This window comes from Callorhinchus milii, unplaced genomic scaffold (genome assembly GCF_018977255.1).
Source record: "Callorhinchus milii isolate IMCB2004 unplaced genomic scaffold, IMCB_Cmil_1.0 Scaffold2, whole genome shotgun sequence".
In the NCBI taxonomy this organism is placed as follows: domain Eukaryota; kingdom Metazoa; phylum Chordata; class Chondrichthyes; order Chimaeriformes; family Callorhinchidae; genus Callorhinchus; species Callorhinchus milii.
In genome coordinates this window covers 61,358,383-61,385,280 of record NW_024704743.1, presented here as the reverse complement: position 1 = coordinate 61,385,280, position 26,898 = coordinate 61,358,383, and the positions used below count along the sequence as shown (strand labels likewise).

Here is a 26,898-nt window from a genome sequence, read left to right as displayed (position 1 = left end):
GCCACTTGACTGTAGAGCGCATCACAGCTGAGCCTGATCTCTTCCCACCCGGCAGTCCCACATAATAATAATAATAATGATCCTTGCATTTGATATAGCGCTTTTCACGTCTTCTAGAGTCCCAAAGCGCTTCACAAAATATACTGTAAAGTATACTCCTGAGAAGGCCTGGGTCAGCTTGTGTTCCTGGCTGAGACCAATAAACCAGTAAAGATTCAAGCCAGTGAGCTCTGGTGCACTATCAGGACTTCTCCTTGGAATGGTGAATCCTAAGGTTGTGTTGATCATATCTGAGTGGTGAGCTCTCAAGCTGGACTCAGCAAGTTATGTTAACTAGAGGAAAAAGCAGCCAAGGTTCTCATTGCTTATCACTGTGCAGTGACTCCTGCTTGCATACAACTGGAGGCATTGGTTCAGGAAATATAGAACTACTATCTTCATGTTGCAAAAATCTTTATTTGTACACTGTAGATGATTGTAATAGAAGATTTATACAATTGATATTCCACATGTTGTACAATGAATAGTACTTACAGAATTGGAATGGAATCACTCAAGCTTTATTGATGCAATCACAATATTTGAGGTACAAAAAAGTATGAGGATTATTCAATGAAGGAAAAAAGCACTATATTCTCAATGGGTTCATTTAGCTCATCATTTCAATATAATATATACAAAGTATTCCATTCTCCCACAATATTTAGTGAAATAATTCTCAGTGCCATTGATGGACAGTGGTCAAATCATATGATTCAATGTAATTTCTGATCAAGTTACATGATTTAATCATAGAGCCCACTGTCCTTCATTCTGCAACACCATTGAAGAAAATGTTCTGCCAGCAACTCAACACAATCACCTCACAACCTCAACCTACACATAAGTAGCCCATGATGGATTTGTTTCAATGCAGTTGCACATCTTAGACTTCAGTCAAATGATAACCGAGTGGAATAAGGCTCATACTCCAACTGATCTGTTCAAACATATGGAAGTATATTAAATAAACAAAGTCAACATTTTCACTTAATTGAACAAGGTTACCTTTTTGCGATAAATATTTCTTGAATAGATAAAACAGTAAAATCACTGTGAATAGATATTACTTGTCTCCTATTATTTATACAAGATAGATATGATCTGGGATGCTTTATGCAGTTTCAATCTACTTTTAGAGATCGGTTAGTACTCCTTATTTGTAGTCCATCTTTATTCACAGTTAATTTGTACTGATATCCGTACTGATATTGCACATTTAGTTTTGATTAATCTGGATTTTGTGGATGGTAGTGGATGGGAGGCCTGCGAGGATGGCGTTAGAATAGTCCAGCCGAGAGGTGACAAAGGCTATTGGAAGCAATTGGAAAGCTGCAATAATCTTTTGTTTGAATATATTCCAGTATGTAATCGAGTCTCAGATAGTGAAGTAATAAAGCCTCTGGTGGTCAGGTTCTTCACTCACAAACCAGCCGACATAATAAAGAAAGAATTTGCCTTATTTTGTGAAAAGAAATCTTGAAGCGCTTCACGAATAACTAATGCCAAAGGTAGCGATTGTTTTTGTAGCTGACATTTGTGTGAGCAAGGTCCCACAAACAGCCACTAGATAAATAGCCCATTCATCTGGAAGATTGTTGACGAGAACACCAGGAGAAATTCCCTTTTCTTTTCCAATACTACTGTGGGATCCTAGTCGGATATGGTCAGTATTGGAATATCATCATGACAAGACATCACAACCACCCACCCTTTACAGCCACAACCCTCACCCCAATTTTGTGAGAATGGTTTTGCCCATAGGTCACTGAAGATTCATAAAATATACGGTCAATTCACTTTACAGTGTATCCCATAAAGCGCTCGTAGACGTTGCAAAGACGTGATGAAGTGCTATATCAGCGCCTTCGGACATACTCCCGATTTGAAAGGCGCTATACAAATGAATTTTGTATTGTATTGTATATCAAGTGCAAGGACTATTATTATGATTATTATAATGTCAATCAAACTACACTGTACCTCCATCCATTTAGCTTGATCTTTCAAAATAGTTTTGCAAAACTATGTAAGGAAGGAAATAGAGGGATATGAAAGAGGGGATTAGGCGGGGTGGAGGCTCCTGGGGATTTTTAACACAGGCATGTACTAGTTCGGCTGAATGGTTTATCTCCATGCTGTAATATTCTGTGCTACCATTAAGGAACCTTGCGAAATTATTAAACTCACAATGACTGCCAGGTGATGGCTACCTTGCAAACACTCTCCTTCCTGTTCAGATGTAAGAGAAATTCATTGTCATCCATTTTACATAGAGTATTTCAGGCCACACGATCTTGAAGGCAATATTCACTGTTGCTACAGCATGTATATGCAGTTTAACACAAATGCTTTCCCAGCATAAAACAAGCTAATTCTATGAGGTGGGGGAAGGTGTTGTTATCATTAATCTTGTAACTTCTGTTTAATTACATTTCAAAATCCAGCCTTAGTTTTGCTTTTAAAATGCAATCAATTCAAACATGCTTGCAGGATTTATTGCATTCTCACCACAGCAAAATTTAAAAAGCTGCACCACTTGAATGATTTGTTCTTACCCGACTGTGTGTGTAGTCTCAGCACAATTTTTCCTGGTCCCTTTGCACACTGCTATACTGGTTAAATGTCAATATATTCTTTACAAGCAGGCACAAATAAGTGCACTAGAATCTCTATGGCTGTGCTTTGAAACATTTCACAGAGGCTGTGGCTCATGAAAAAGCCCTTTCTATTTAAGAAACAAAATGCACTGCAAAGTTACATAGCAACAACTGTGGAATGAAAGAACCCATTCACCCGAAGGCATCATAGAGTGATAAATCTTCAGCCGATTTACCTGGGAAAGAATTTTTACTGGTGAAGAATTAAATTTATGAAATTTGTAAGATGATTTCACTGGTTAAATTACTAGGTGAACATCTTCAAACCGAGGTACTGCTGCATGACTCATTTTAAATATTAAGCATTATACATTGTAATGGGATGTAATATATAGCCATATACCATATGAGGGACCAGTACTAAAGTGTATTGTGCAGTCCGCAAATATACCTTTGTCAACAAAACACACAGTCACACCACTTTACAGTATATCTTGTCCAGCGCTTTGAGGTGTCATCCTGTTGTGAAGTGCGCTATTACCAAACATAAGGGTTATTATAAGGGTTATTATTATTACACAACTTACAACTTATTTGCCAATTAATAATGTTAATAATTCTTAAAAGCTGTCTTTAATGATAGGTTTGAGTTTGAATCATTGCTCTACATCCTTCACCCCAGCTTTGAGAGAATGGTTTTGCCCATAGGTCACGAAAGATTCAAACAATCGGCAGCATGGTTTTTGCTTTGAGGAACGGGGAGTGGAGCCTATCCTTATTTCCAACTATGCGAGCAGTGACAAATTACTGCTTACTTACAAATTACTTCCTACAATTAAGCATTGAATCTCGGAGCGCTTGATATAGGATTCACCAGATATAGTGTTAATATTCAACACACTTTGCAGTGAGCTTTTTTGATATGTCTCGATGACATGATAAGGCACTGTATCAAATGCAATTTTTAAATTATTATCTGACACTTGTGAAAAATTATCACTATCCTTAAGATAACCCAATCTAAATTACTTGAAAGTTCCACATGTGCATAAAAATTTCTGATTGTCTGATATGGAGAGGACACTCTCTTCCTGGAGGGGCTCACCTTACTTACCTTATCAAGGAGATTTTAGACACAAATTGAACATTTTGTGAATGCCACATTTCAGGCCCCAGTGTCTACATCCTTTTAGAAACAAAATACTTTTCCAAATTTCATTAACATCAATCTTATTCTTGCCTCAAGATCTTTCCACATATTTATCAAGCACAGATGGTAAAGCAATGTTTTGTTTTGCTTTTTTTTATTTGAAAATAAATCATAAGTTGACTGCACATTGGTAGTAAAATAAAAATTCTTGCAAAGCGTTAATGTGTGTTAATAAAGAGATAGGCCACAAAATATTAAGTCAATTCACTTTACAGTATATTCTGTGAAGTACTTTCAGACTCTCTTGATATTCCGTATCAAATGCAAGGATTATTATTATTATAGGCAATTTGCAACTAATTATTTTCATTGTCCTTGGTTCAGCTTTCATTGACCCAGTCAGCTATGTGAAGCACTTTGAGAAATCCTCTTGATGTGAAATGAAAATTGTTGTTTCATTGGTTGTGAATTACAAGATTAAGTCAATTTCCTATAATTATCAATTATCTACAATCCCACATGTGTTTCCTTATCAATGTTTCCACACCAATAAAATAAATGATTTGCCCATTGTGTTTGGGAAATTGATTGAGCAAAATGATTTTAGTTACCTATGATTTTTTTAATGCTCATTGATGGAATTATTTATTTTTATGCTTCGGTTCATCAGTACTTATTTTTCTCTCCTCCTCACTGATTGTTTATTAGCTTTTTGTGCACTGGAAAAAAAACTTACAGGGAGATGGTTGACTGTTCACCCACCTTGTTGCAATGTGTAACTTCTGAGATTCTCGATCAGATGTGATGGCGTTTATCCCATGGCTTCTGGCACTTTCTAACCTCCAAAGCTTTCAACCATTCTGCCCCTGGTCTCTGGAACTCCATCCCAGAGTACTTCTGACTTGTTCCCTCCCTTGTTCAAGTCCTGTTGCAAGATGTCCATGCTTTCAATCAACTTGTGACATCCCACTCCCTTCTGCTCATACCCTCAGCTTAGGTGCCAAGCTCTTTGAGACGTCCTCCCAACATGAAAGGCTCCTGACATTAAAGGCTGGCAGGCATGAGCCTACTTTACATCCCTTGCCTTATCTGCCCCACCTCTGCCAATTAGACATTGAGCCTTTCTGCCCCACTCTCTGGCACTCCATTTTGGTGTCCCTATGACTCGCCCCTTTCCTCACATCCCTCAAGGTTCACCTTAAGATCTTCCTCTTTGATCATGCTTTCAGTTATCTGGCTCTCCCCACCCCTCTCAGCTCCCACCCTGAGCTCAAGCACAGATCCTAGAATATCCAGCACCTCAGGATGTCCTCCTGCCATGAAAGGCACAATATAAATGTAAATGTTTTGCTATATATCAACATAAATTGTATTGTATTGCATATAGACTTATTTCACTATTGAGAAACTTAGGTCAACTAATGCTTAAAGTGCAGGACATGGCAGCAGTAGAACAAGAATAGATATAGATCAAGGAATGGTTGCATGATACCAAATGAGGATTTTAAAATAATTGACATTGTAGATGGAAGAGAAGACTGAGGAAAATAGAGACTCACCACATTGAGGTTTTAGGAAAGAATGAACTAGAGTAGGAGACCATGAGATGAGGTTTGAATTCAACACAATTTATCAAAAAATTGATCGGTAAACCTTTGTTGCTTGTTTTACAAAATACCTCAAAGTGCATCATTGTGAAATTGGTGTGTGATATTGTGATGAAAGTAAGACACAGATCTCTGGCACTTTGCTCTCCAGAAAACAATGAAAGTGTCATGAAAGTGATTCCCTGTTCGTCTGAATTCCAGCATGGTAGATGTGGGTGGACACTTCCTATTTGTTTCTTGTCAAGAGGTTGCTCTCAGGCCATAAACAGCTTTCTCCACTGTGCGGTTTGGTATTCTTTGGGTTTCTGATTGATTCCCTTTGAATTTATCTTGTTTTGATCCTATTTTATCCTCTGGTTGTTTGGATGACCTTGGTTACCTTGACTTCATTCAACAGCCTTCAAAATGTTATCTTCACATGTGAAAAGCAGCACATGACAATGCTTGGTTAGATGCATTACTTTGATCTTAAAGAGAATTGCTATGGGGCAACGGCTTTCTCATTGTTGAAGTTGATCAGTGTCCAGTTGTATCACCTTAGATAAAATGAATTCTGTTTAAAGATTTCTGAGTTTTTTTCTCCAGTTATATACCATGTTACAGCTCGGTAACAGGAGGTGGGAATTTACTCAACTCTTCGAATCAAAATATTGGATGAATGTCTGTATTTTCCGTGCTGCTGGTTGGGGAATTGGTGCATGGACAGAAGTTGTGTGTTCAATGTTTATTTCCATCAGCAGATTTACATTCAAAATGTGTAGTGGTAAGACTAGTGACTATTGTAACTTGTGAGGTGATGCTACTCTGTGTGAATGGCACTATGTAAATACAAGCTGTTGCTGTTCTTGTATATAAATGCAACCTGTTGTGTTGATTACATGTTTGCCTGATAAAAGATGAGCTGAAGGAGGTTGGGAATTAAAATAGTTTAAAACTAATAATTGAGTTAAGGCAGGTTGATTCAAGCTTCAAATAATCAAGTAACTCTTGGTCTTTAGTGAGAAATATCAAACATCTTGGATTTATATAGTACTTTTTCACACTGAAATGTCTTCAAGCATTTCTCAGGTAATCGTGGTTAATTGTAGTCATTGTGTCTCTAGGTAAATATGGCTACTTATTTATACCAGAATGGTCTTGCAAACAGCCACAGATGAATGACGAATTTATTTATTTTGGTCAGCCAGGCTTTGATAATTTCTGATACTTACTGATGTCGACCATGCCATCCATCACCCCCCTTCCCCTCCCCTCCTTTCTCCCTCCCTGATCCCAGCTCGGGTCTGAAATGCTGTACACTGTCCTGCGTCTTGGGATGTCCTCCCGACGTGAAAGGCGCTATACAAATGTAATCTTTTTGTTGTTGTTGTTGATACATGTGGAAACTCATTACAGTGCTTATGAGTATCCAAACCAGATTGAGAGTTCCATGTGTGCATGCCAACTATTCATCGAAGTTCCTCTTTGTCTGGATGGAAAGTGCACACTCTATCTCTCTGGAAGGAAGCCTCCTGCATACTGAATTTCACATAGTATTAGGCGCAGGTTGGGAAAAGGCAATATTTGAGGTCACCAGGTCTCCCCCTTTATTTACCGAAATCTCTGCGAAGATCTTTGAGACAATTTAACATTATAAAGCGCTGTAGCAAACGCAAGGATTATAATTAATATTATTTTTAACCCACAGGCAAAAATGCTACCAAGTGAGCCAAACTGCTTACACAGCCTTCCCGCACCCACCCACATGTAATAATAATCCTTACATTTGATATAGCACCTTTCACCTTGGGAGAGTGTCTCAAAGCACTTCACAGATCAAAAAGTAAAATGTAATGACTGTGTAGTTTTTAGTAACATGGACTGTACATATGTGGAATCAATATCCATTATTTTTAAGTATTCATGCACAACATGTACAGACACGAACACAGAACAGAGGCAAATATCAGTTGTAAGGAACCTGCTTTTGTGCTCAGTTTTCTTTTCTGGAATGCATATGAAATTGATAAGTACAATCTTGTAGACTATTGACAAAGCAAAACGGTGTAACTTTTATGCCATCTTGTTGAGTGGTGAGCTGGTTCTTTCAGTTTGACATCTAAACTATGGGATTGTGTTACATTAGAAATAGCTGAGTCTCACAAGGTGTTCAGTGGAGTGGGGAATTTATTGGTGAGCGCACAGCGCTGCTACATTTTCTTCATTCTTTTTGCACTCAGCAGCGCTCATTAATTTCTCTTCAGTGGACGCAGTCAGTTTGAATGAAACCATGTGTAAACCTTCTGAATGCACTGACACCTTTGAGCTGGAGTTCTGAGCGGGGGTCTCACAAACTCTGTTCACAAGTCCACAAAGAAAAGTGCAGGGAAAGCTGTTTTCTTTATGAGGAGAGCAGGCTGATGCCATGACAGCAGAACCATAGCTAAGATTCAGTGGTCGAAATTTGCATGTAATTACATATTGTTTAACTTCCGAAAAGAAAGCAGAGAGAAAATACTCTTTGTTACCTGAATGCAGTGCTTTCGAGTAAAACTCACAGTAAATTAAACACTGGGGAAAGCAGTAAGATGTTGTCCTGTTCCCACGGACACGGTGGCAAGAGAGCAATAGGCTTTGAAAACCTGTTCAAGGCAGATTTTTTTGTGAAGCCTATTTTGTGAGATGTTATTTTGAAAAGGTTCAAAACACAGTATAATGAAGTAAACTGAAGCATGAATGCACATATGCCATAAAGAGGTTGGACATGGGTTTGAGCCAATATAATAAACATTGTATTTGGTATAGCTTCTCTCCATCCACAGTCTTGCCCCATCCTACCTCTGTGATCTTCTTCAATCCTATCAATCTGACTGCTCCCTTTGCTCAGCCTGCTTCATGTCATTGTTGTTGTTGTCCCCCCCCCCCCCCCCCGTCCCATCTTCCCCACAACCCACAGACAAGCTTTCGAGCCATTCTTGCCCCTGCTCTGGAACTCCATCCAATAGCCCCTCAAACTTGTTCCCTCCTTACCCTTGTTCAGGGCATGTTTCAAAATGTACTCTCTTACCACGCTATTGATTATCATTCCCCTCCCTAACCTCCTCAGCTCTCACCCCCAGCTCAGTTGATCATCCAGCACTGTAAATCCAGTATGAGACATCCTCTCGATGTCAACAACAACAACAACAACAAGATTCCATTTATAGAGCGCCTTTCCCGTCGGGAGGACGTCAAAGGTGCTCTATAATTGTAAATTGGATTGTAGTCTATTTCACACCAGGAGGATGTCTCAAATCGCTTCACAGGATTTATTATAATGTGTAAAGACTGAGTAGTTTATAGGCGAAGGTGGCCACCAATTGGTGCACGCAATGTCCCACAAATAGCCATGAAGTGAACAGCAAATTTAATGCCCTGAAGTGAAGTTAACCATTTATCTGTTGGCTGTTTCTGAGTTTTGTGAAGTGGGAGCTGGGAGACATACGCATGACCAAATGCTGTACATTTAGAATGTTGGGTGGGTGGGGTAGGGGGAACTCATCATCTATATATCCAGGGACTGAAGGAATCTCCTAAATTAGACCACAATTTGGGCTCCATTGTTTTTGTGCATGATATTTAATTGAGCTGTGTTTTGTTTGCTACCTTTCTGCTATTATAGTCATATTTTCATTTTGAATAATGAAACTAATTTAAAGGTTAGATGATGTATGTCATGCACTGTGCAGTACATTGCAATTGAATTTAAGCGAAATACACTCTTTTTATTTAAACAATCAAATAATGAAAATAGTTCTGCTGCCTGTACAATTTTCAGTTCATTTGATGCAATTCATATTTCCAATGATTTGTAGAAGATTGTGAAAATACATTTGTCCAATCTGTCAACTGGAAAATATTTCAACATATTTAAGAAGAAATAATGTACCCATGAGGGAGAAGGGATCGAGGAGTATAGGAGAGGGAAATAGGAAGGTTGGAGACGTGTGCAGAGTATAAACACTGGCATGGACTAATTGAGCCGAATAGAGTGTTGCCTTTTTTTTAACGTAAATTACGTTTTAGGAAATTCTATATAGTTGTGCTAAACCATTGCATTTTGCCCTGGCTTTGACAAGGTATTTATGAAAGAAATATAATTTGAAATTAATAGCATTTTCCTGAGGCATCAATGATGATCAGAGATCATACAGTCTTGTTCATTGACATGATTACTGAAACCGGCCTCCTGCCTTGAGTTAAAAAAAGAACTTCCTTTCACTCTCTGAAAGCATATATAACAGATTTAAATTCTGAAAAACATCCTGCTGCCTTATAGCCCTGCTAGAGTAGATGAATGACAAACTATTAATCTAGTCATTTCAATTAAGACAGCTGTGGCATATTAATTGATCCCTGCTTTTAAGGTGCAGACATGGAGACATAGAATAATATGGCACAAAAACATGACATTTGGCCCAACTAGTCTGTGCCAGTCTTTATACACCACACAAGCCCCTGCCCCTCCTATTCCCTTCTGTTCCTTTCTTCCTCATGTGTGCATCAAGTTCTATCTAAAATACGTTGATGCTTTCTATTTGGGATATCTTCCCAATGTGAAAGGTGTCATATCAATGCAATTTATTGTTCTTGTTGTTTCTTCAACCACAGCTTCCGGCTGTGAGTTTCATGTTCTCACAACCCTCTGCATGAAGAAGTTCCTCCTAAACTCATAAAATCATCATCTTAAACACCTCTAACAGGTCCCCTCTCAATTGGCTCAGCTCAAGCGGGGAGAGTTGCATCCTGTCCAACCTTTCTTGATGGCTGTATCGACTCCTTCTTTGTAACATCCTTACAAAGTCTAATGTGAGGAAATGGGTTATATGGTAAAAAATGGAGATAAGATATTGCAAATCCTTTTATGAATCCTATAGATTTTCTCCTATTCCAAAAGCCATGGGTAGATTTCAATAGAAAAGTATTGTCTCCCAATCTTAATGAAGAGTATATGGTGAAGTCTGCTAATACAGGCTGGGTCTCTTGGAGCTTCTTTGTGCTCTTCACAGTCCTTCACTGCATTTTTCTCTTTCATTTATATTTCATGAAGTTGGTGGTGTAGCTTCTTCACAATGTACTGGCGACATTTGAGTCCGAAAAGATGGATCCCAGCCAGGTTGAATGCTGAGTAAATCATTGAAGTTCCTAGCAGTCAATTACCCCCTTTCGCACTGACCGCAACCTTGCTATTCTTGTCCTTATAGTACTGAATGGAGCATTGAATAGTTCCATAATCTAGTTCATGATCTTGAAAGTGTTTTGGGAGTTACCTTGATAAGCTGTAAATTTTTGAGCAATTCAGCAAAGCTTCACAGACACTCTGTTATGAGGGTGCAGTCATTCCCCGTAAGCATTTTTCTCAGACAGGATACAGAGCTCGCTCCTTTTTGCTGAATAGATTGAGAATCTCTTGTAGTTTATTATGTTAGTATTCTGTCTGGACTGCTATATTGAAGACTCCTTCAATGCAATGTGAAACAAATTTTCACAATTTTTTCCCCCCATCAAATAGTTCTGTGAATGGTTTACAAAAACAACAGCAACAAAATTACATTTGTAAAGCGCCTTTCACATTGGGAGGACATCCCAAGGTGCTGAACAGTCAGGGATCAGAAGCAAGCATGGTGGAACAGGGTTGGGATGAGGGAGGGCATACAGGGTAGGAGGGTGGCTGAAGGCACGGTCAAAAAGGAGGGTCTTGAGTCGGGCCTTGAAGGAGGCAAGAGAGGGAGCAAGGCGAAGGGATTGTGGGATGGAGTTCCAAAGATGGGGGCAGAGATGCTGAAAGCCCGGCCGCCGATGGTAGGATGGGTCAGGCGGGAGACCTGGAGTAGGCTCCACTGCTGAGTGGAGTGAACAGGTTTGTAGGGAGTCAGCAGGTCAGAGAGGTAGGAGGGGACAACGCCATGGAGGGCCTTGAAAGTGAGGACAAGGATTTTGAATTCTATCCTCTGAGGGATGTGGAGTCGGGCGAGGGTGGGGGTGATGGGGTCATGGATCCTGGTGCGGTAGAGGACACGAGCTGCAGAGTTCTGGATGATCTGCAGCTTGTGGAAGGAAGAGTTGGTGAGGCCAACAAGGAGGGAGTTTCCGTAGTTGAGTCTTAAGGTGATGAATGCGTGTAATGAGAGTTTTTTGGCGGCCTGAGCGGTGAGGCAGTGGCAAATTGTGCAATGTTGCAGATGTGGGGGAAAGCAGAGCAGGTCATGGCATGGATATGGGGGAGAAAGGACAGTTGAGGGTCGAACAAGATGTCCAGGTTCCTGACTGGCTTGTTTAGATGGAGTGTGCAACCATGGATGTTGATGCTGCCAGTGCCTGAGGTACTGAGGTGCTGGCGCGAGCCAATCAGGAGGGCCTCAGTCTTGCTGACATTTAGCTGTAGAAAGTTGGCTCTCATCCAGGATTTGATGTCTGACAGACAATCTGTCAGGAAGTCAGTTGTCCTGGAATCGAGAGTGGAGGCAGAGAGATAGAGTTGGGTGCCATCCGCGTACATATGGAAGTTGACCCCATGTCGGTGGATGATGTCACCAAGGGGGAGCATGTAGAGGTTGAAGAGGAGGAGACTGCGGAAAGAGCCCTGAGGAACACCACACAAGACTCTGTGAGGGCTGGTAGAGAAACGATTGGCGGAGACAAAGTGAGAGATAAGATCTGAACCATTCAAGGACAGAACCTTGAAGGTTGAGGTGAGAGGAGAGGCGGTGGAGGAGGATGGAGTGGTACACGGTATCAAAGTCAGCAGAGATGTCGTGGAGGACGAGGAGGCAGAGGGAGCTCTGGTCACAGATGAACAAAATGTTGTTTGTCATCTTGACTAGAGCAGTTTCCGTGCTGTGAGCACGCAACACTTTCAAGAATCTTCGAAAGAAAAGATAGATTGGAGATGGGCCAGTAGTTAGAAAGCAGGGATGGGTCCAGGGAGGTTTTTCAGGATGGGGGTGATTGTAGCTGTTTTTAGGGGCATGAGAATGCAGATGAAGGGGGAGATTGATGGCTTCGGAGAGTAGAGGGCCGAGAAGGTGGAGCTGGGAGATAAGGAGATGGATGGAGATGGGGTCAAGTGAGCAGGTGGTATGTTTCATGCTGCATATAGTGGTGATGAGAGAGGGGGAGACAGGTTCGAAAATGTGGAGGGAGGGATGGATAAGGGTCAGAGTGTGGGGTGGAGATGGGGAGGGAGTGGCGGTTGGGAGGGCGGAGGCAGCTGAACAGATTCCATCGATTTTGGACTTCGCCTCCAAGATTATCTTGGAGTAGAAGGATGATTTGGCAGAGGCGAGGGCAGAGCGGTATGTTTTGATGTGGTCCAGCCGGATCTGCTGATGGACCGTAAGGTCAGACTTGAGCCATGTGTGTTCGGCAGCCCACATCTGACCCTTGAGGGAGCGGAAGTGGCTGGCGTACCAGGATGAAGTTTGTGAGTAGGTGGCGGTTTGGGAGGTAAGGGAGAAAGGACATCAAGAGTGGTGGAAAGGGAGTTGTGGTGGAGAGTGAGCAAGGAGGATAAATCAGTGCAGGAGGTAGGCCAGAGGGGGAGTAATTCAGATGAACCCAGAGCAGCGAGGAGATTTTTTTCCAGGGGCGATAGGAGATGGAGGTGGGGTTGGTGGCGGTGGGGATAGGGATGGAGGAGTTAAAGGAGATTAAATACTGTTTGGAGATGCCTACCTACCTGACCGTACCCTCCGTTCCTCTGGCTCCGGTCTGCTCCACATCCCCCGCCCCAACCGCCCTACCATCGGTGGCCGGGCCTTCAGCCTCTCAGCCCCTAGGCTCTGGAACTCCATCCCCCAGTGCCTTCGCCGCCTCCTCCCTTTCCTCCTTCAAGGCCGGTCTCAAGACCTTTCTCTTTGACCATGCCTTCAGCTCTCTCGACTCTCTACCCCCTCCTCGCTCCCTCCCTTCCCTCCCCCTGACCATTTCCCCCCTGCTCGGGTCCTGACCCAACTGTCCAGCGCCTTGGGACGTCCTCCCAACGTGAAAGGCACTCTATAAATGGAATCTTGTTGTTGTTGTTGTGATATCCAAGACACTGACACAATGACTGTGTTGATGTTGGCAGTGACCGGGTTTTCCTTGTGCATCCTGAAGTGATGGGTATTCTGGACACAGGACTTATGTTCTATGTTTGCAAAGTTGTTATGTAGATTTGAGTCTCCTCTCCCTTTATTGGTGAAGTGCAAGAAATGAACAACTTTTCCCACTACCAGAACATTTCATTGCTGCACTTGACTGGCTCGGCAACACTTGATATGTCCCAATTCTGAATTTGAATTGGACCCATGAAGATCCAATTAGCCATTTCATTATCCAGCTGTTTGCTTGGACATTTCATTAATTGTTCTTCAGCAATAGGTTCTGAATTCTTGTATTGCAAAGCACAGATTCCTGGAGACACACTCGTTTGTTTGATCTGAAGCCTTATATTATTCTAAAGATAGGAGTCCATTTATGTGCAAGATTCATGAGTCTGATGTCAAACTCTGGGGAGGAGGAGAAATGTTTCTTCTGTCAGAATATATATACATGAAGAGCAATGGGAATAAGTTTGGAGTTTCAGTGGAACTTATCTACATTCATTTGAAACAGAAGTTGTGTATTTCTTCTCAGTGCTACAAGCAAAATATAGCAGTTTCCAAAAACATGGTTAAAAACAGAAATGAAGTCACTTAATTAATGCTAGAAGCCAGTTAAGCAGGAAATCTAAAAAACATTCTGTGGCTGACTGAACATGACGGCACTTAATCATTAGATATTAAGTTGATGTTAAATCTGAGGTCAGTTTGCAGACTATTGAAGCTTTGGCAGTCGAATACCCTGGAATTGTAGATGCTACAGGGTAATTGTGTTATAACGTGGTAGTTGTAATAATAATAATTCTTGCATTTGATATGGCGCCTTATCACATCATAGAGACAATTTAAAATGATTCATAGAATTTTGCTGTGAAGTATTGTGACTGTATTTAAAGGCGAATTCAGCAGCCATTTTATGCACAGCAATATCCCACAAACAGCCATGAAGTGAACAATCAATTTTATTTGGGGTATTGTTGACAGCAATATAGGGAGAAATTCCCTTTAACGTCTGAAAAAGTAACTGGGACTTCAGTTTAACATTTCACCTAAAGGACAGCACCTCCAACAATGCACCGCCCACCCCAGCTCTGCATTGGAGTGTCAGACAAGACTGTGAGCTTGATGTCCCAATGTGGAGCTTGAACCCAAACCTTCTGACTCAGAGGTGAGAGTGCTGCCAAATGAGCTAGTTTAGGTCCATAAACTCAGAGCCTGCTTCATAAAGAGGCACACAAAAAAAAGCTACTGGGTCTGAATTTCCTGATGTCACTTCCTTCAAATTCTACATTTGTGTATAATGCACAGGAAACCTGCTGACGTCCCTTTCTTCGTAAAGTGACTTAATTGGCAAACCCTGCATATGGCTCCAATGCACAGCACGCAGGAAGTGACATAAGTCACGCTTTCTGCGTATAAAACACTTGTGTGTCGCACACAGGAAGCCAGACAGTCAATGTCTATGGTGCACTTCTGGTCTACAGCACACCATGCTATAAGTGAACCCAAATTAACCCAAGGTTGCCCTTGTTTGTGTTCATTGAACTGGTTAAAAAAGAGCTTTGGTACCTCAGCGGAAGGACTCTCCACATGAAAATATATCCATGAGAAAGTGTACCTAACTCATTGAAAACCAGAGACGCTGGTTTCCCCATGATAAAGTATCTCAATGGCCCAGACCACTATCCTCATGCTGTGAATATAGCTGAAGAACCTAAATCAAAATTGATCAAAAGAGTGACACAGGCCTTGCTGAGAGAGCTTAGAATTGTGTCCACTTTCAGAGAGTAAGACAGCAGTGAAAACAGTTTGGTGCCTTTGTGGGCTTCCAAAGAGACTACGAATTGTAGGTTGCACATATGTTGAGATTCAGGGCTTTCCTAATGGATCAGGTAACATATTTTGGGATAAAGATTTTCACTCCCAACAACGTGCAATTATAGTGATAGACCACAAAGTATCATTCTTGTCAATGGACATCACCTTAGCTCAACACATGCCTATTTCTCATTGTGTTGAACATTTAAAATATTCCCCAACATTAAACAACAACAACAACTTGCATTTATATAGCACCCTCCACGCCAGACGGCGTCTCAGAGCGCTTAGGAATGGCAAGATGTTCCACCATGACCACAGAGTCAATTTATGAAAATATTTTCCCAGTTGGTACATCCACTGGCCTCAACTGCATGTTTATTCTCAATTTCTGTGCAAAGAATTTATGGACTGTAGCTCAGATACACCACACAGGAAAAGTGCCTCCTGTGCTTTCCCCTTGTAGGGACTGAAAATCATTTCTGAAAGCAGCAGGTTACACCATCCAGCACTTAGTGTTGACTGATGCATCTGGCTAGACATATATTGGCAGTTATTTAGCAAGTGAGACAGGAAGAACCTGATAAATCCATGCATACATTGTGAAGTTTAGATTGTATGCTATTACACTTGGTTTATCATTGAACTTAGAGTTACATTTTAGCCTGCTAAATTATTTGGATTTTTCTAGTTTTCTAATTTCTTTAGTTTTGCTGGTTGAGGCTTGCAAAAATCCATTGATGCACTCTTGATATAAACAACAAAAATTGACATTTATATGGTGCCTTTCATGTCAGTTGGACATCCCAAGGCTCAGAGGTTTGCACCTGAGCTGGTGGTATCGGCTGGGGACTGGGCTGAGGTGGTTGGGGGTGGTGGGGATTGGGAAGGTGACCAAAACACGATCAAAGAGGACGGCTTTTAGATGGACCTTGAAGGAGGTAAGGGAAGGTGCAAGCCACTGTTGATCAACCAAAATTTGTGGCCTCTCTTATCCTACAGGAACTGTTCAATAGGCACCTATCACCATAACCTATGAGCCTGGACAGTGAGTGTTGGCAGACTATTAACCATCCTCCTACATAGATGTCTGTTGTACTATCTGTGGAATCCTATAGCTTATAATAATAATAAATAATAATCCTTGCAGTTGATATAGCGCTTTATCGCATCTTCCAGATGTCTCAAAGCGCTTCACAGAATATACTGTAAAGTAAATTGACTATGTTTTGTGAGCACTCGCCTCGCAATCGCTAGGACCTGGGTTTGATTCCCAGGCAGGGCAAAATGTTGGGCAAGTTTCCTTACCCTACATTCCTCTGTTTACCTAGCAGTAAGTAGATAGTTCTGATTGTTAGTCGATTGGCAGATCAGTTTTCCAGGGGTAATAATCAAAGTGGTCTACGACTGTTTGTGGGACACTGCTGTGTGCAATTGGCTGCAAAGTTTTGTCTACAAAATATACAGTCAATTTACTTTACAGTGTATTCTGTGAAATGCTTTGAGACGTCTCAAAGACACGATAAGGCGCTATATCAAATGCAAGGATTATTATTATATTATAAGTGACAAACATTATTTGCAGCTTAAAAAAGTGAGTTTGCAGTTCTGCTAGATCAGGGAATACAGTATATGCAATAAATTCTCACCCAAATATTTGGTGTATTAATTGGTGCCTTTAATAATGAAGACCCAAATTAATTTCAGTTTAGGAATGGGATGGAGAGTTTTATAAGTGTAAGTAATAATAATCATTACATTTAATCTGTGCCTTTGTCATCAGGAGGACATCTCAAAGCTCTTCAAAGGATATACTGCAAAAGTGACTGTCCTTTGGCTGAGACATTAAACCAAGGTCCCATCTGCCTGTTCAGATAGACGTTAAAGATACCATAACAGTTTTGAAAAGTGAAGGGAGTTTCTCCACATGTTCCAGCCTACGTGGTCATTCGTTTCATGGTTGTTTGTGGAACAATGTCTTGCACAATTGGACTGTCACATTGAGCTACAAGTACACAGGTGTTCAATTTCACCAAAAATCCCATGAAATGCTTTGGGATGTCCTCGCAAAGTGAAGGCCGCTATACAAAATGCACGGACTATTATTTTAGGAGTGACTGTGAGTTTTATACTGAATGAAGATCGCCTTGGAGCAGACTTGTCATGGCTGCAATGACTCACACTGGGGTCTCTGCACAAGGTATCTCTTTGTCTCGAGGTGCTTTTTCCGATGCTAGTTGCCATTTGCACTGCATTCTTCCCATTTCAGCAATTTTTCAATCTTAACATTTCCCACAGTTACAGGTTGGACAGGAGCAAGAGTAAATTAAGAAAAACAGAATTATTTTATGTTCTGCTTGAACATACTTAAAGAATTAATAACCCTGACATTATGTCACATACTAAGAATCAAGATTGTATCAGTAGAAAGAAGCCTGAAAGTATATAAATTAAGTCATTGTAATGCAGAGCGTTGCCAAGGATACACATTACTGTCACCATGCTGTTTCTCTGTGTACTTCTGTGAAAGTGTAAAAGCTTGTATAATACCCTTTTGACTGCTACCAATTTGGTAATTTTGAATGACGCATTTCTCCTGGGCCATGTGAATTGTGGATCGAGGCATATATCGCCCGGAAAATACACAGTCAATCCACTTACATTGTATCCTATGAAGTACTTTAAGACATCTCGATGACGTGATAAGGCACTATATCAAACGCAAAGAGATGGAAAAAGAGAGAGTTAAGACACCCCACTGGTGCATCATCCCTGGGCTGACCGTGGGGGCTGCTCTTTCACTCCCACCCCCACCACTTCAATGATAACATAACACATAACATGAGCAAGCACACAGTAACTGTAAGGCTGAAAGCAGCATTAATATTCCATTCCATTTATTTATTAATTATTAGATATTTATTGGAATGGAATGCATACTCGCTCCCTGAAGGGATGCATCCTGTTTACCTAATTCCAGAAAAATATTTGGTACAGATTGGCAAGAGCCAAGGCCTGGGGACTCCAGAATACACATTAGAGTACTGCTGGAGTCTAACCAGCTAAAACCATAAATATTTCTGCTTGTCCAGCTAGGACCTCCCTACCCTTTAGGGATTTGGCTTGCAGGTTTAACGGATGCTGGACTGGGAAGAGTCCCTCCCCTCAGAGACTGGTCTTCCCTCCATGTCCTGCCGATGAGCCAGTTGGCTGTACTGTCTTTAGCAGTGTTCTGGAAGACTGCAAACCTGCCTGACTCAGGAACTGGTCTACCGAGATGCCACAGAGGATGGGCTCGATTCCAACATGTGGTTGCCAATTATGTCATCTTGGTCAGTTTAGCTTACCTCCACCACGAGGAGGATAGTCACTAGTTGACAAGCACAAGTGTCTGCCCTAACTAGGTGGATGGCAGGTAGCAGGTGAGCTTCTTGGTGGGCAACACAACTCAGCACAAAATGTATGAGAGCATTGACATCATCTTCATGTCCACAGCTCGGATACATGTCCATACATTGAGTAAACGTTCCACCAGTTGGAGGTATGGAGGCAACTGGTGTAACCATTACTCAATGGGAATGGATGTGTGTCTGAGCTGTGGACAGGAAGATAGTGTCAATAGTATTCAATTTGTATACTACAGGCCTCAGTACAAAGTGCTCCAAGTGTATACTACTAAGGTTTTGAACAACACAAAAGAATATGTTGTAAAACATGATACTGTTCCCCTTATTTGAAGTTATAACATAAGTGAATGGCTTCACATTTTAAGTTACAGGAAACCTTGACAACAATTGCTAATGATAATCCTTGCGTGTGAAAAACTGCCTTATCATGTCTTTGAGATGTCTCAAAGCGCTTTGCAGAACATAGTGTAAAGTGAATTGATTGTATATTTTGTGGGTGAAGCGCCCAAGTAGAAAGTCTGTGAAATTGGTTGAGTTATTCTCCCCTCTCCCCTTCACTGAATACCCCCAGTTTTCCAAACACTGTTTTTCATTCAGAGCATGTTTTCCTCTTCAACTGGGTGTCTGCAAATCTTTTTGAGTACACAGAAATCACTGGCCAAGCAATGTTAAACTGATTAACCAAGCTTGTCAAATAAATTAGTGTCAAGGAAATATCACAGGCTTTCTACAAAAAAAAGATATATTTTATTCAGAAGCCGTTCAAAAGCTGCACACAAAATATGATTTGATGCCTGGTGACCTGGAGTTTGCAGAGGTGCAGGGGGACTGGTTTATCATGTTTAACTTCATAAAAACCTTTGTATTTACAGCACAGACGAAGGACTTTCAGCACATTGTGTCTATGCTGGCTATGCTGGCTTTTTTAAATAGCTAATATGAGAGTTGTGGCATATTCCGATTGGCTTCTGAGACTCTTTTGTCCTTTCTTTCCAGGGGCAGGTTGTGTTCAGGAATGGAGAGCGCATGGGGACCATCAAATTCTCGCAGTTCCAAGGTAAGACGCTTGTTGTCCTTAACCCTTGTACAGATAACTAGTGGGCTTCTCAGTGCCAATTGTGTGAAACAACCCATCTCTTTCGCCAGGAGTGGAAGAGAATAAATACATCTTTCTGCAGTTGGTGTTGAATAGCAAAGAACTCTTAATGGCAAAGGGAGCCAGAACATGTAAATCACATTAAGATAAAACATAGTGAATGGAGGTGTAAACAGATGGCTCTCGGAAACAAACTGCAATGGACGGCTTGTTGAATGGAGGCATCAAAAGCTAGTTGCAGGAACATGCTGCTTAGGAGGAATGAAACCTCACACTGTGCTTGGTGTGAGTTTTAAGTTCTAACTTACCTCTTTGCCAGAACTATCGTCAGTAGCAGTGGGTCTTGCATTGTACTGAATCATAAAATAGCAATTTACTGCTGTGGCCCAGAAGCTAGTTCTGGCAAAGAAGTAAAGCAGAACTGGAAACCCATACTGAGGACAGAGTAACCTTTCCAAACTTCAAAAGCAGCTGATTATATAGCTTCTAGCAATCTGTGTCATCTCAGCTGACATTTCTTCCACTCTACCCAGGAAGGTGCAAAGAACAAGGGATCCAGGTTTATGTATTAAAATAGGGAGGAGATTATTGGTGCCTCTTTGCTCTATGCCCTTTAATTTAAATTTCTTACTGTTGTTATTTACACAGCAATCAGTCCAATGATGGCTCCTTCACATCTCCCCTTTGTGCAGGAAATGGTAGTGTAATTGTGCCAATAATGGGATAACAACAACAACAATAACAAGATTACATTTGTATAGCGCCTTTCACGTCAAGAGGACGTCCCGAGGGATAACACCAATAGAGTGAAAAATGTGACATGTGATGTGATACTTAACACTGGTGATTGACTCAGAGAAATGAAAATTGCATTCCAAAATAGCTGAAAATTCAATGATCACCTTTACAATGTCTCCTATATAAATCAAATGGGATAAATCATTGTGTTAATTACTTCCCCACACCCTATGAAGATTTGACATTTCAGTGCTCAATGCAGATCAGCTAAGAGGAAGGGCAATGAACATGTCTATTAATATGATGGGAGAATAGCTTCCTGGTCTAGAAGTGACCAGGGCTCCCTCTGCCTCCTTGTCCTCCTGGACCTCTCCGCCGCGTTCGACACAGTCGATCACACCATCCTCCTCCACTGCCTTTCCTCCATCATCCACCTCAGTGGGACCCCACTCGCCTGGTTCGAGTCCTAGGGAGTCCTGTAGCTCAGTGGTTAGAGCACTCGCTTTGCAAGCGAGAGACCTGAGTTCAATTCAAGGCAGGGCGAAACCTTGGGCAAGTTTCCTTACTCCACACGCCTAATAATAATCTCTCCCAAATCAAAAACAATAATAAATTTGTCATTTTTAATCTACGACTGTTTGTGGGACATTGCTGTGCTCAATTGGCTGCTGCGTTCACCCACAAATATGCAGTCAATTCACCATACAGTGTGTTCTGTGAAGCACTTTGGGACGTCCTCCCGACGTGAAAAGCGCTATATCAAATGCAAGGATTATTATTATTATTACCTCACAAACCGCCAGCAGTACATCTGCATAAACGGCTTCTCCTCCCGCTCTCACCCGGTCACCTGTGAGGTACCCCAAGGATCCATCCTTGGCCCTCTCCTCTTTCTGATCTATATGCTCCCTCTTGGGGATGTCATCCGCAGACATGGCAGACATTCCACATGTATGCAGATGACACCCAACTCTACTTTTCCACCTCCCTTTGCGACCCCCAGTCCCCTGATGTTCTGTCAGTCTACCTGTCAGATCTCAGGGACTGGATGAGCGCAAACTTCCTTCAGCTGAACGTTGACAAGACGGAAGCCATACTCTTTGGCTCTCGTCAACGTCTAAAATCTCATGGTTCTCACCTCCTCCACCTACCCGACCTCCCCCTAAAACTCTCCGAACCCGTACGCAACCAAGGCGTCAGGTTCGACCCCCAATTATCCTTCCTCCCCCACACCCGGTCCCTCAATAGCACCACTTTCTTCCACCTCCGACGCATCGCCCGTCTCTGCCAATACCTCTCCCCAAAAGCCGCTGAAACTCTGGTCCATGCCTTTGTCACCTCCCGGCTGGACTATTCAAATGCCCTCCTCGCCAGGAGGACAAGGAGGTAGAGGGAGCCCTGGTCTCCCATCCACTACCATCCATAAAATCCAACTTATTCAGAACTCTGCCGCCCACATTCTCACCCGCACGAAACTCCGCTCCCCGATCACCCCAGTCCTTGCCGGACTGCACTGGCTGCCTATCCCAGAGAGGATCGATTTCAAGATCCTCACCCTCGTATTCAAGTCCCTGCACTCCTTTGCAACCCCCTACCTCTCTGACCTCTCTCCTCAGCACAGTACCCCTTACCTTCGATCCTCCAGGTCTGACCTCCTCCTTATCCCCCAAGTCCTCCACTCCACCCTCGGCGGCCGTGCCTTCAGCCACTATGCCCCGAGGTTCTGGAACTGCCTTCCTCACTCCCTTCATCTCGCTCCTTCCCTTCCCATTTTCAGGTCTCTGCTGAAGACCTTTCTTTTCGACCGCGCCTTTGGTCACCTTCCTCCCCTCCCCCCTGGCTCGGTCCTGGGATCCGTTACTGTAAAGCGCTCTGAGACGCCATCCAGCGTGGAGGGCGCTATATAAATCCAAGTTGTTGTTGTTGTAGAAGTGGTCCAGAAAGCAATATGAAGTAACTATTCCTCCTCAACATATTGGTGGTTGAATCAGAAAGGACCTAACAACAAAAAATCTTCCAATACAAATAAATAAGAAGTGCAAATACATTTTTAAATACATTTGACGTAAAATAAAACACTTGTGCTAAGCCATTAAGGTCATTATTCACATGCATAGCAAACTGCAGCTTTGCTTGACCTGCTCACTTGCATTCTGACCCTGAATCTCAGACCACATGTGATGCAATAATAAACCTGAGAGATTTATTTTAACATCTGTCTCTCCTATTGAAATTACTCAGCAGATAAGTTAAAGGGAACAAGATACAAGTAGATTTTCAAAGTCACAAGTCACAAGATCCCCAAATCACTAGATTGTTTTGGATGGAGAAGGCCATCTGATCTCATCTCTCCAGAGCACGCACCTTACCGTTCCCCCATCACTTCATCAAGCTGCTTTCTAAATCAGTTTAGTGTCCTGGCCTCCACCACTTTTCCTGGTAACCTATTCCAGTTGTTGATAACCCTATGCAGAAAGAAAAACTTCCTGATATCTTTCCTGAAATTGCCCTTTACAACTCCAAACCTATGTCCTCGTGTTCTGCTGTCATGATACATCCTAAAGTTTTGAACGGGTTTACTTTTTCAATCATTTTGAGCATGTGGATATTTTAGGGTATCCCTTTATAGAAAAGATATCCGAGCCATAGAGAAGATGGAGATAGGTTCACCAAGATGATACCATGGATCCCCCTTAATGATGATAAAAAGGCTTAATAAAACTGTTTCCAATTGAGTAGAGAAGACTCAGACAGATTTAACAGAATGTTGAAAATTATGAAAGGCTTTGAGAGGATAAACAGCCAAAGGTTATTTCTACCAGTTGATGAATTGGCAAGATTATTGCTGGAAGCATAAAGGGAGCGTTTAGAAGATTCATCTTTACACAAACGGTTACTGGGATGTGCAAACATTATTGCAAATGGGTATTGAAGCTTTTAAAAGTGATTTAGATACTTATGCTGTTGTTAATCCATGCTGTTAAAAAGCATACAGAACACTAGGCTTTATAAATAGGGGCATAGAATACAAAGTCAGGAAGTTATGATGAACCTTTATAAAACACTGGTTAGGCTTCAGCTGGAGTACTGTGTTCAATTTTGGGCACCACACTTTAGGAAGGATGTCAAGGCATTGGACAGGGGGCAAAGGAGATTTACCAAGATGGTACCAGGAATGAGGGACTTCAGTTATGAGGAGAGGCTAGAGACGCTAGGATTATTCTCCTTGGAGCAGAGAAGGTTAAGAGGAGACTTAATGGAAGTTTTCAAAATTATGAGAGGATTCGATAGGGTGAAAAAGGAGAAACTATTTCCACTGGCGGGTGGGTCGGTAACCTGAGGACATCAATTTAAAATAATTGTTAAAAGAAACAGAGGGGAGGTGAGGAGAAATGTTTTCACGCAGCGGTTGTTTGAATCTGGAATGCATTGCCTGAAAGGGTGGTGGAAGCTGATTTGATAACAACTTTTAAGAGAGAAGTAGATAATTATTTGGGGAGGACAAGTTTACAGCGCTATGAGGAGAGAGTGGGATTGATTTGGATAGTTCTTTTCAAAGAGCCAGCACAGACATGATGGGCCGCATGGCCTCCTTCTGTGCTGTATTTGAGCTGCCCTTCAGCCGGCTCACCTAGAAACTTCACGCATTCAACCTCCCTCTCTGCCCACCCTAATCCCTACCCTGCCCCCCCACGCTCGGGTGGTGATCCCCGACTGCCTTGGGACGTCCTCCTGACGTGAAAGGCGCTTTACAAATTAAATTTTATTGTTCTTGTATAATTCTATGATTTTATGATAAGCACATGAAAATTAGACTAAATAGCCCCACCAGGGGTGAAAGTGGGCTCCTGTGATAAATTTTCTATTGTTCTGGAGACAAGTCGCAAGGAGATGAGCTTGGCTGAATATTTTTGGAAACCATAAGCCATAAAAAGAGATTCCAGAAAAGATGTTCAAATGTATTTAACTCAGTTGGTAACACTTGGCATCAGATCCAAACTGGGACTTTGAGATCGCAATCTCAACTGATTCTAGGTGAGTGATGCATTGAAACTCATGCTTGTCGGATGCCAAATGACTGACTAATGACTCTTCTCCTTGGGGGAGGTAAAAAGGGTTTCCTTGGAGCTGAACTGGCTCCAAGGTGACATGCCTGGCAATGGAATGTCAGGATTGAGCCAGCCCTCTATGGAGTCTCGGTAGTCCAGTTCCTGAACCAGGCGGGTCGACTGTATTCCAGGCACTTCTGATGTCAGCCCAGCCAGCCTGGCTCATCAGCAGGACCTGGAAGGGCAGACCAGTCACTGTGGGCAGGGATTCTTCCCACTGAGCTCCCATTAACCTTGCAAGCCCAATCCATAACGGGTAGAGTGATGCTAGCTGGACAAGCAGCAGGAAAGCTTGCCAGACAGTGTTATGAATGGCACGCTATGCGGTTTTAGCTGGATGAACTCCAGCAGTGCCCCAACACACACTCTGGAGTCCCTAAACTTTCGCTAACCTGAGCCTAATACTCTCAGGAATTAGGCAAACATGATGCGTCCCTCCAAGGAGAGTACACATTCCAATCCAATAAACAGCTTGGAAATTTCCACATGTAGGTGGGATTCATGGAATTCTCAGTTTGGTTTGGATACTCTTAAGCAATGTGATGCGTTTCCGCATGAGTCAGACATCCAGCTGACCAAAAAGAAAATGCAGGTTTGTGTAGCGTTCCACTCACCTCCTAATCTGAGTTTGACCAGTGAAGAGGGACTGACTAGAGACTGTGATATGTACCAGCAGAGGAGAGCCAAGCTGGGCATTCCCTTTGCCTCTGGCACCCAATTACTGGGAATTGGTAGCAGTTTGGGGGTAGTGTGTTGCTACAGACTCTGACAACCAGCCAGAGGAAGAAAGAATTATGTTTTTAAAGCAATTTATGTCAAAATTTCTCTAAACTCTTCACAGATAATTAATATCAAATAATGACCTTTTTTAGAAGGAATAAAAGGCAGTCATCTGGATCGGCAAAATCCCACAGACAGTCATGAAGTGAATTATCAATTTATCTGAAGGATTGTTGACCAAGACACTGGAAGAACCCCCTTCTTCTCTTTCCAAACAGTATCTTTAATGCTCACCTGAAGAACAGGCAGAAGGAAGATAGGGATAAGACGCAACACAAAACAATGCTACCCAAATATCCATGTAAAAAATAAACTTAAAAATATATTGTCTGCAGAGAGCATTCTATTCAGAATGTATATTCGTAAAATTTACCAAACTGACTGTGGTTTGATAATTGCATCCAATAGTGCGCACTTGGCTGCCGCGTTTCGCCCACAAATATACAATCAATTCACTTTACAGTATATTCTGTGAAGCTCTTTGAACTGTCTGAACATTGTAATAAGGCGCTACATCAAATGCAAGGATTATTATATTATATAATATTGTGAGGCCTGAATGGTTGGTATTTCAATTATTTCATTCCATTTTATTAAGCAATACCTTCAATTCTTTGTTGCTGAGTAGGTGTACCAATAGTTCCATCTCAAAAATTGCTTTGACTCAGGACACCACATATGTACAAAGAAATATAATCCAGACTGGGATTAAGTTTAAATTAAACTGGCATGTTTACATGCATGGTTGCATCACATTGCTCTCTAAATGATTTAATTGCAACCATTTTAAAGATTAAAGTATTTGGATGCAACTCAGACTCATAGTATTTGAAACTGTTTAACTGGAGCATATTTTAATCCCAAGATTGCCAGCAAGTACAATAGAATCACCTCTGGGGGGCCCACACACTGTGATACTGCAGAAATATTCTTATACTAATAACACTACTCAAATATCAGAAAAAGCTTTTTTTTTACCCTGAAGACTAAAAATGTAAAAACTATCGAGAATAAATAATGCAAACATTTTAATTTACATGGATTTGTCCGCTTTATTCAATTTTCTTCACTCTCCCTTACCTTTTTTTAAATTTTAACTTACACTCCTTTTCACACTACTATGTTCTCCTAATTCTAACTTGTATCCTTATTTATTCAATCTTTAAAAGCTACCATTTGCCTTCCTTTAATTTTCACAGTTAAATTGCTATCCGGGACCCAGGATTAAATGGAGCACTTGGCACTTCATTATCTTAAAAGGAAGCATGTTGCTGGAATGAAATCTAATTTTTGATATATATACAGTAAAACCTTTTACATAGAGTGAGGTAGCAGTAGGGGGAATGGCAGGTAAATCGGACTGAATGGATTGTACTTTCAAAGTGCAAGCACGGACGCAATGGGCTAAAAAAGCCTTCCCTGTGCTGTAACTGTCTATGGTTCTATAGCTACACA

At 41.7% G+C, this 26,898-nt stretch overlaps 1 protein-coding gene across 1 annotated transcript in view; it reads left to right on the top strand.

The window, feature by feature from the left end:
- The window catches only part of gabbr2 (gamma-aminobutyric acid (GABA) B receptor, 2), a 473,571-nt gene that overhangs the window by 327,285 nt on the left and 119,388 nt on the right, over positions 1-26,898 (top strand). The window contains exon 8 of the mRNA XM_007905328.2: positions 19,717-19,777. Within this exon, the coding sequence (XP_007903519.1) occupies positions 19,717-19,777 (61 nt within the window). The remainder of the gene's footprint in view (positions 1-19,716; positions 19,778-26,898) is intronic.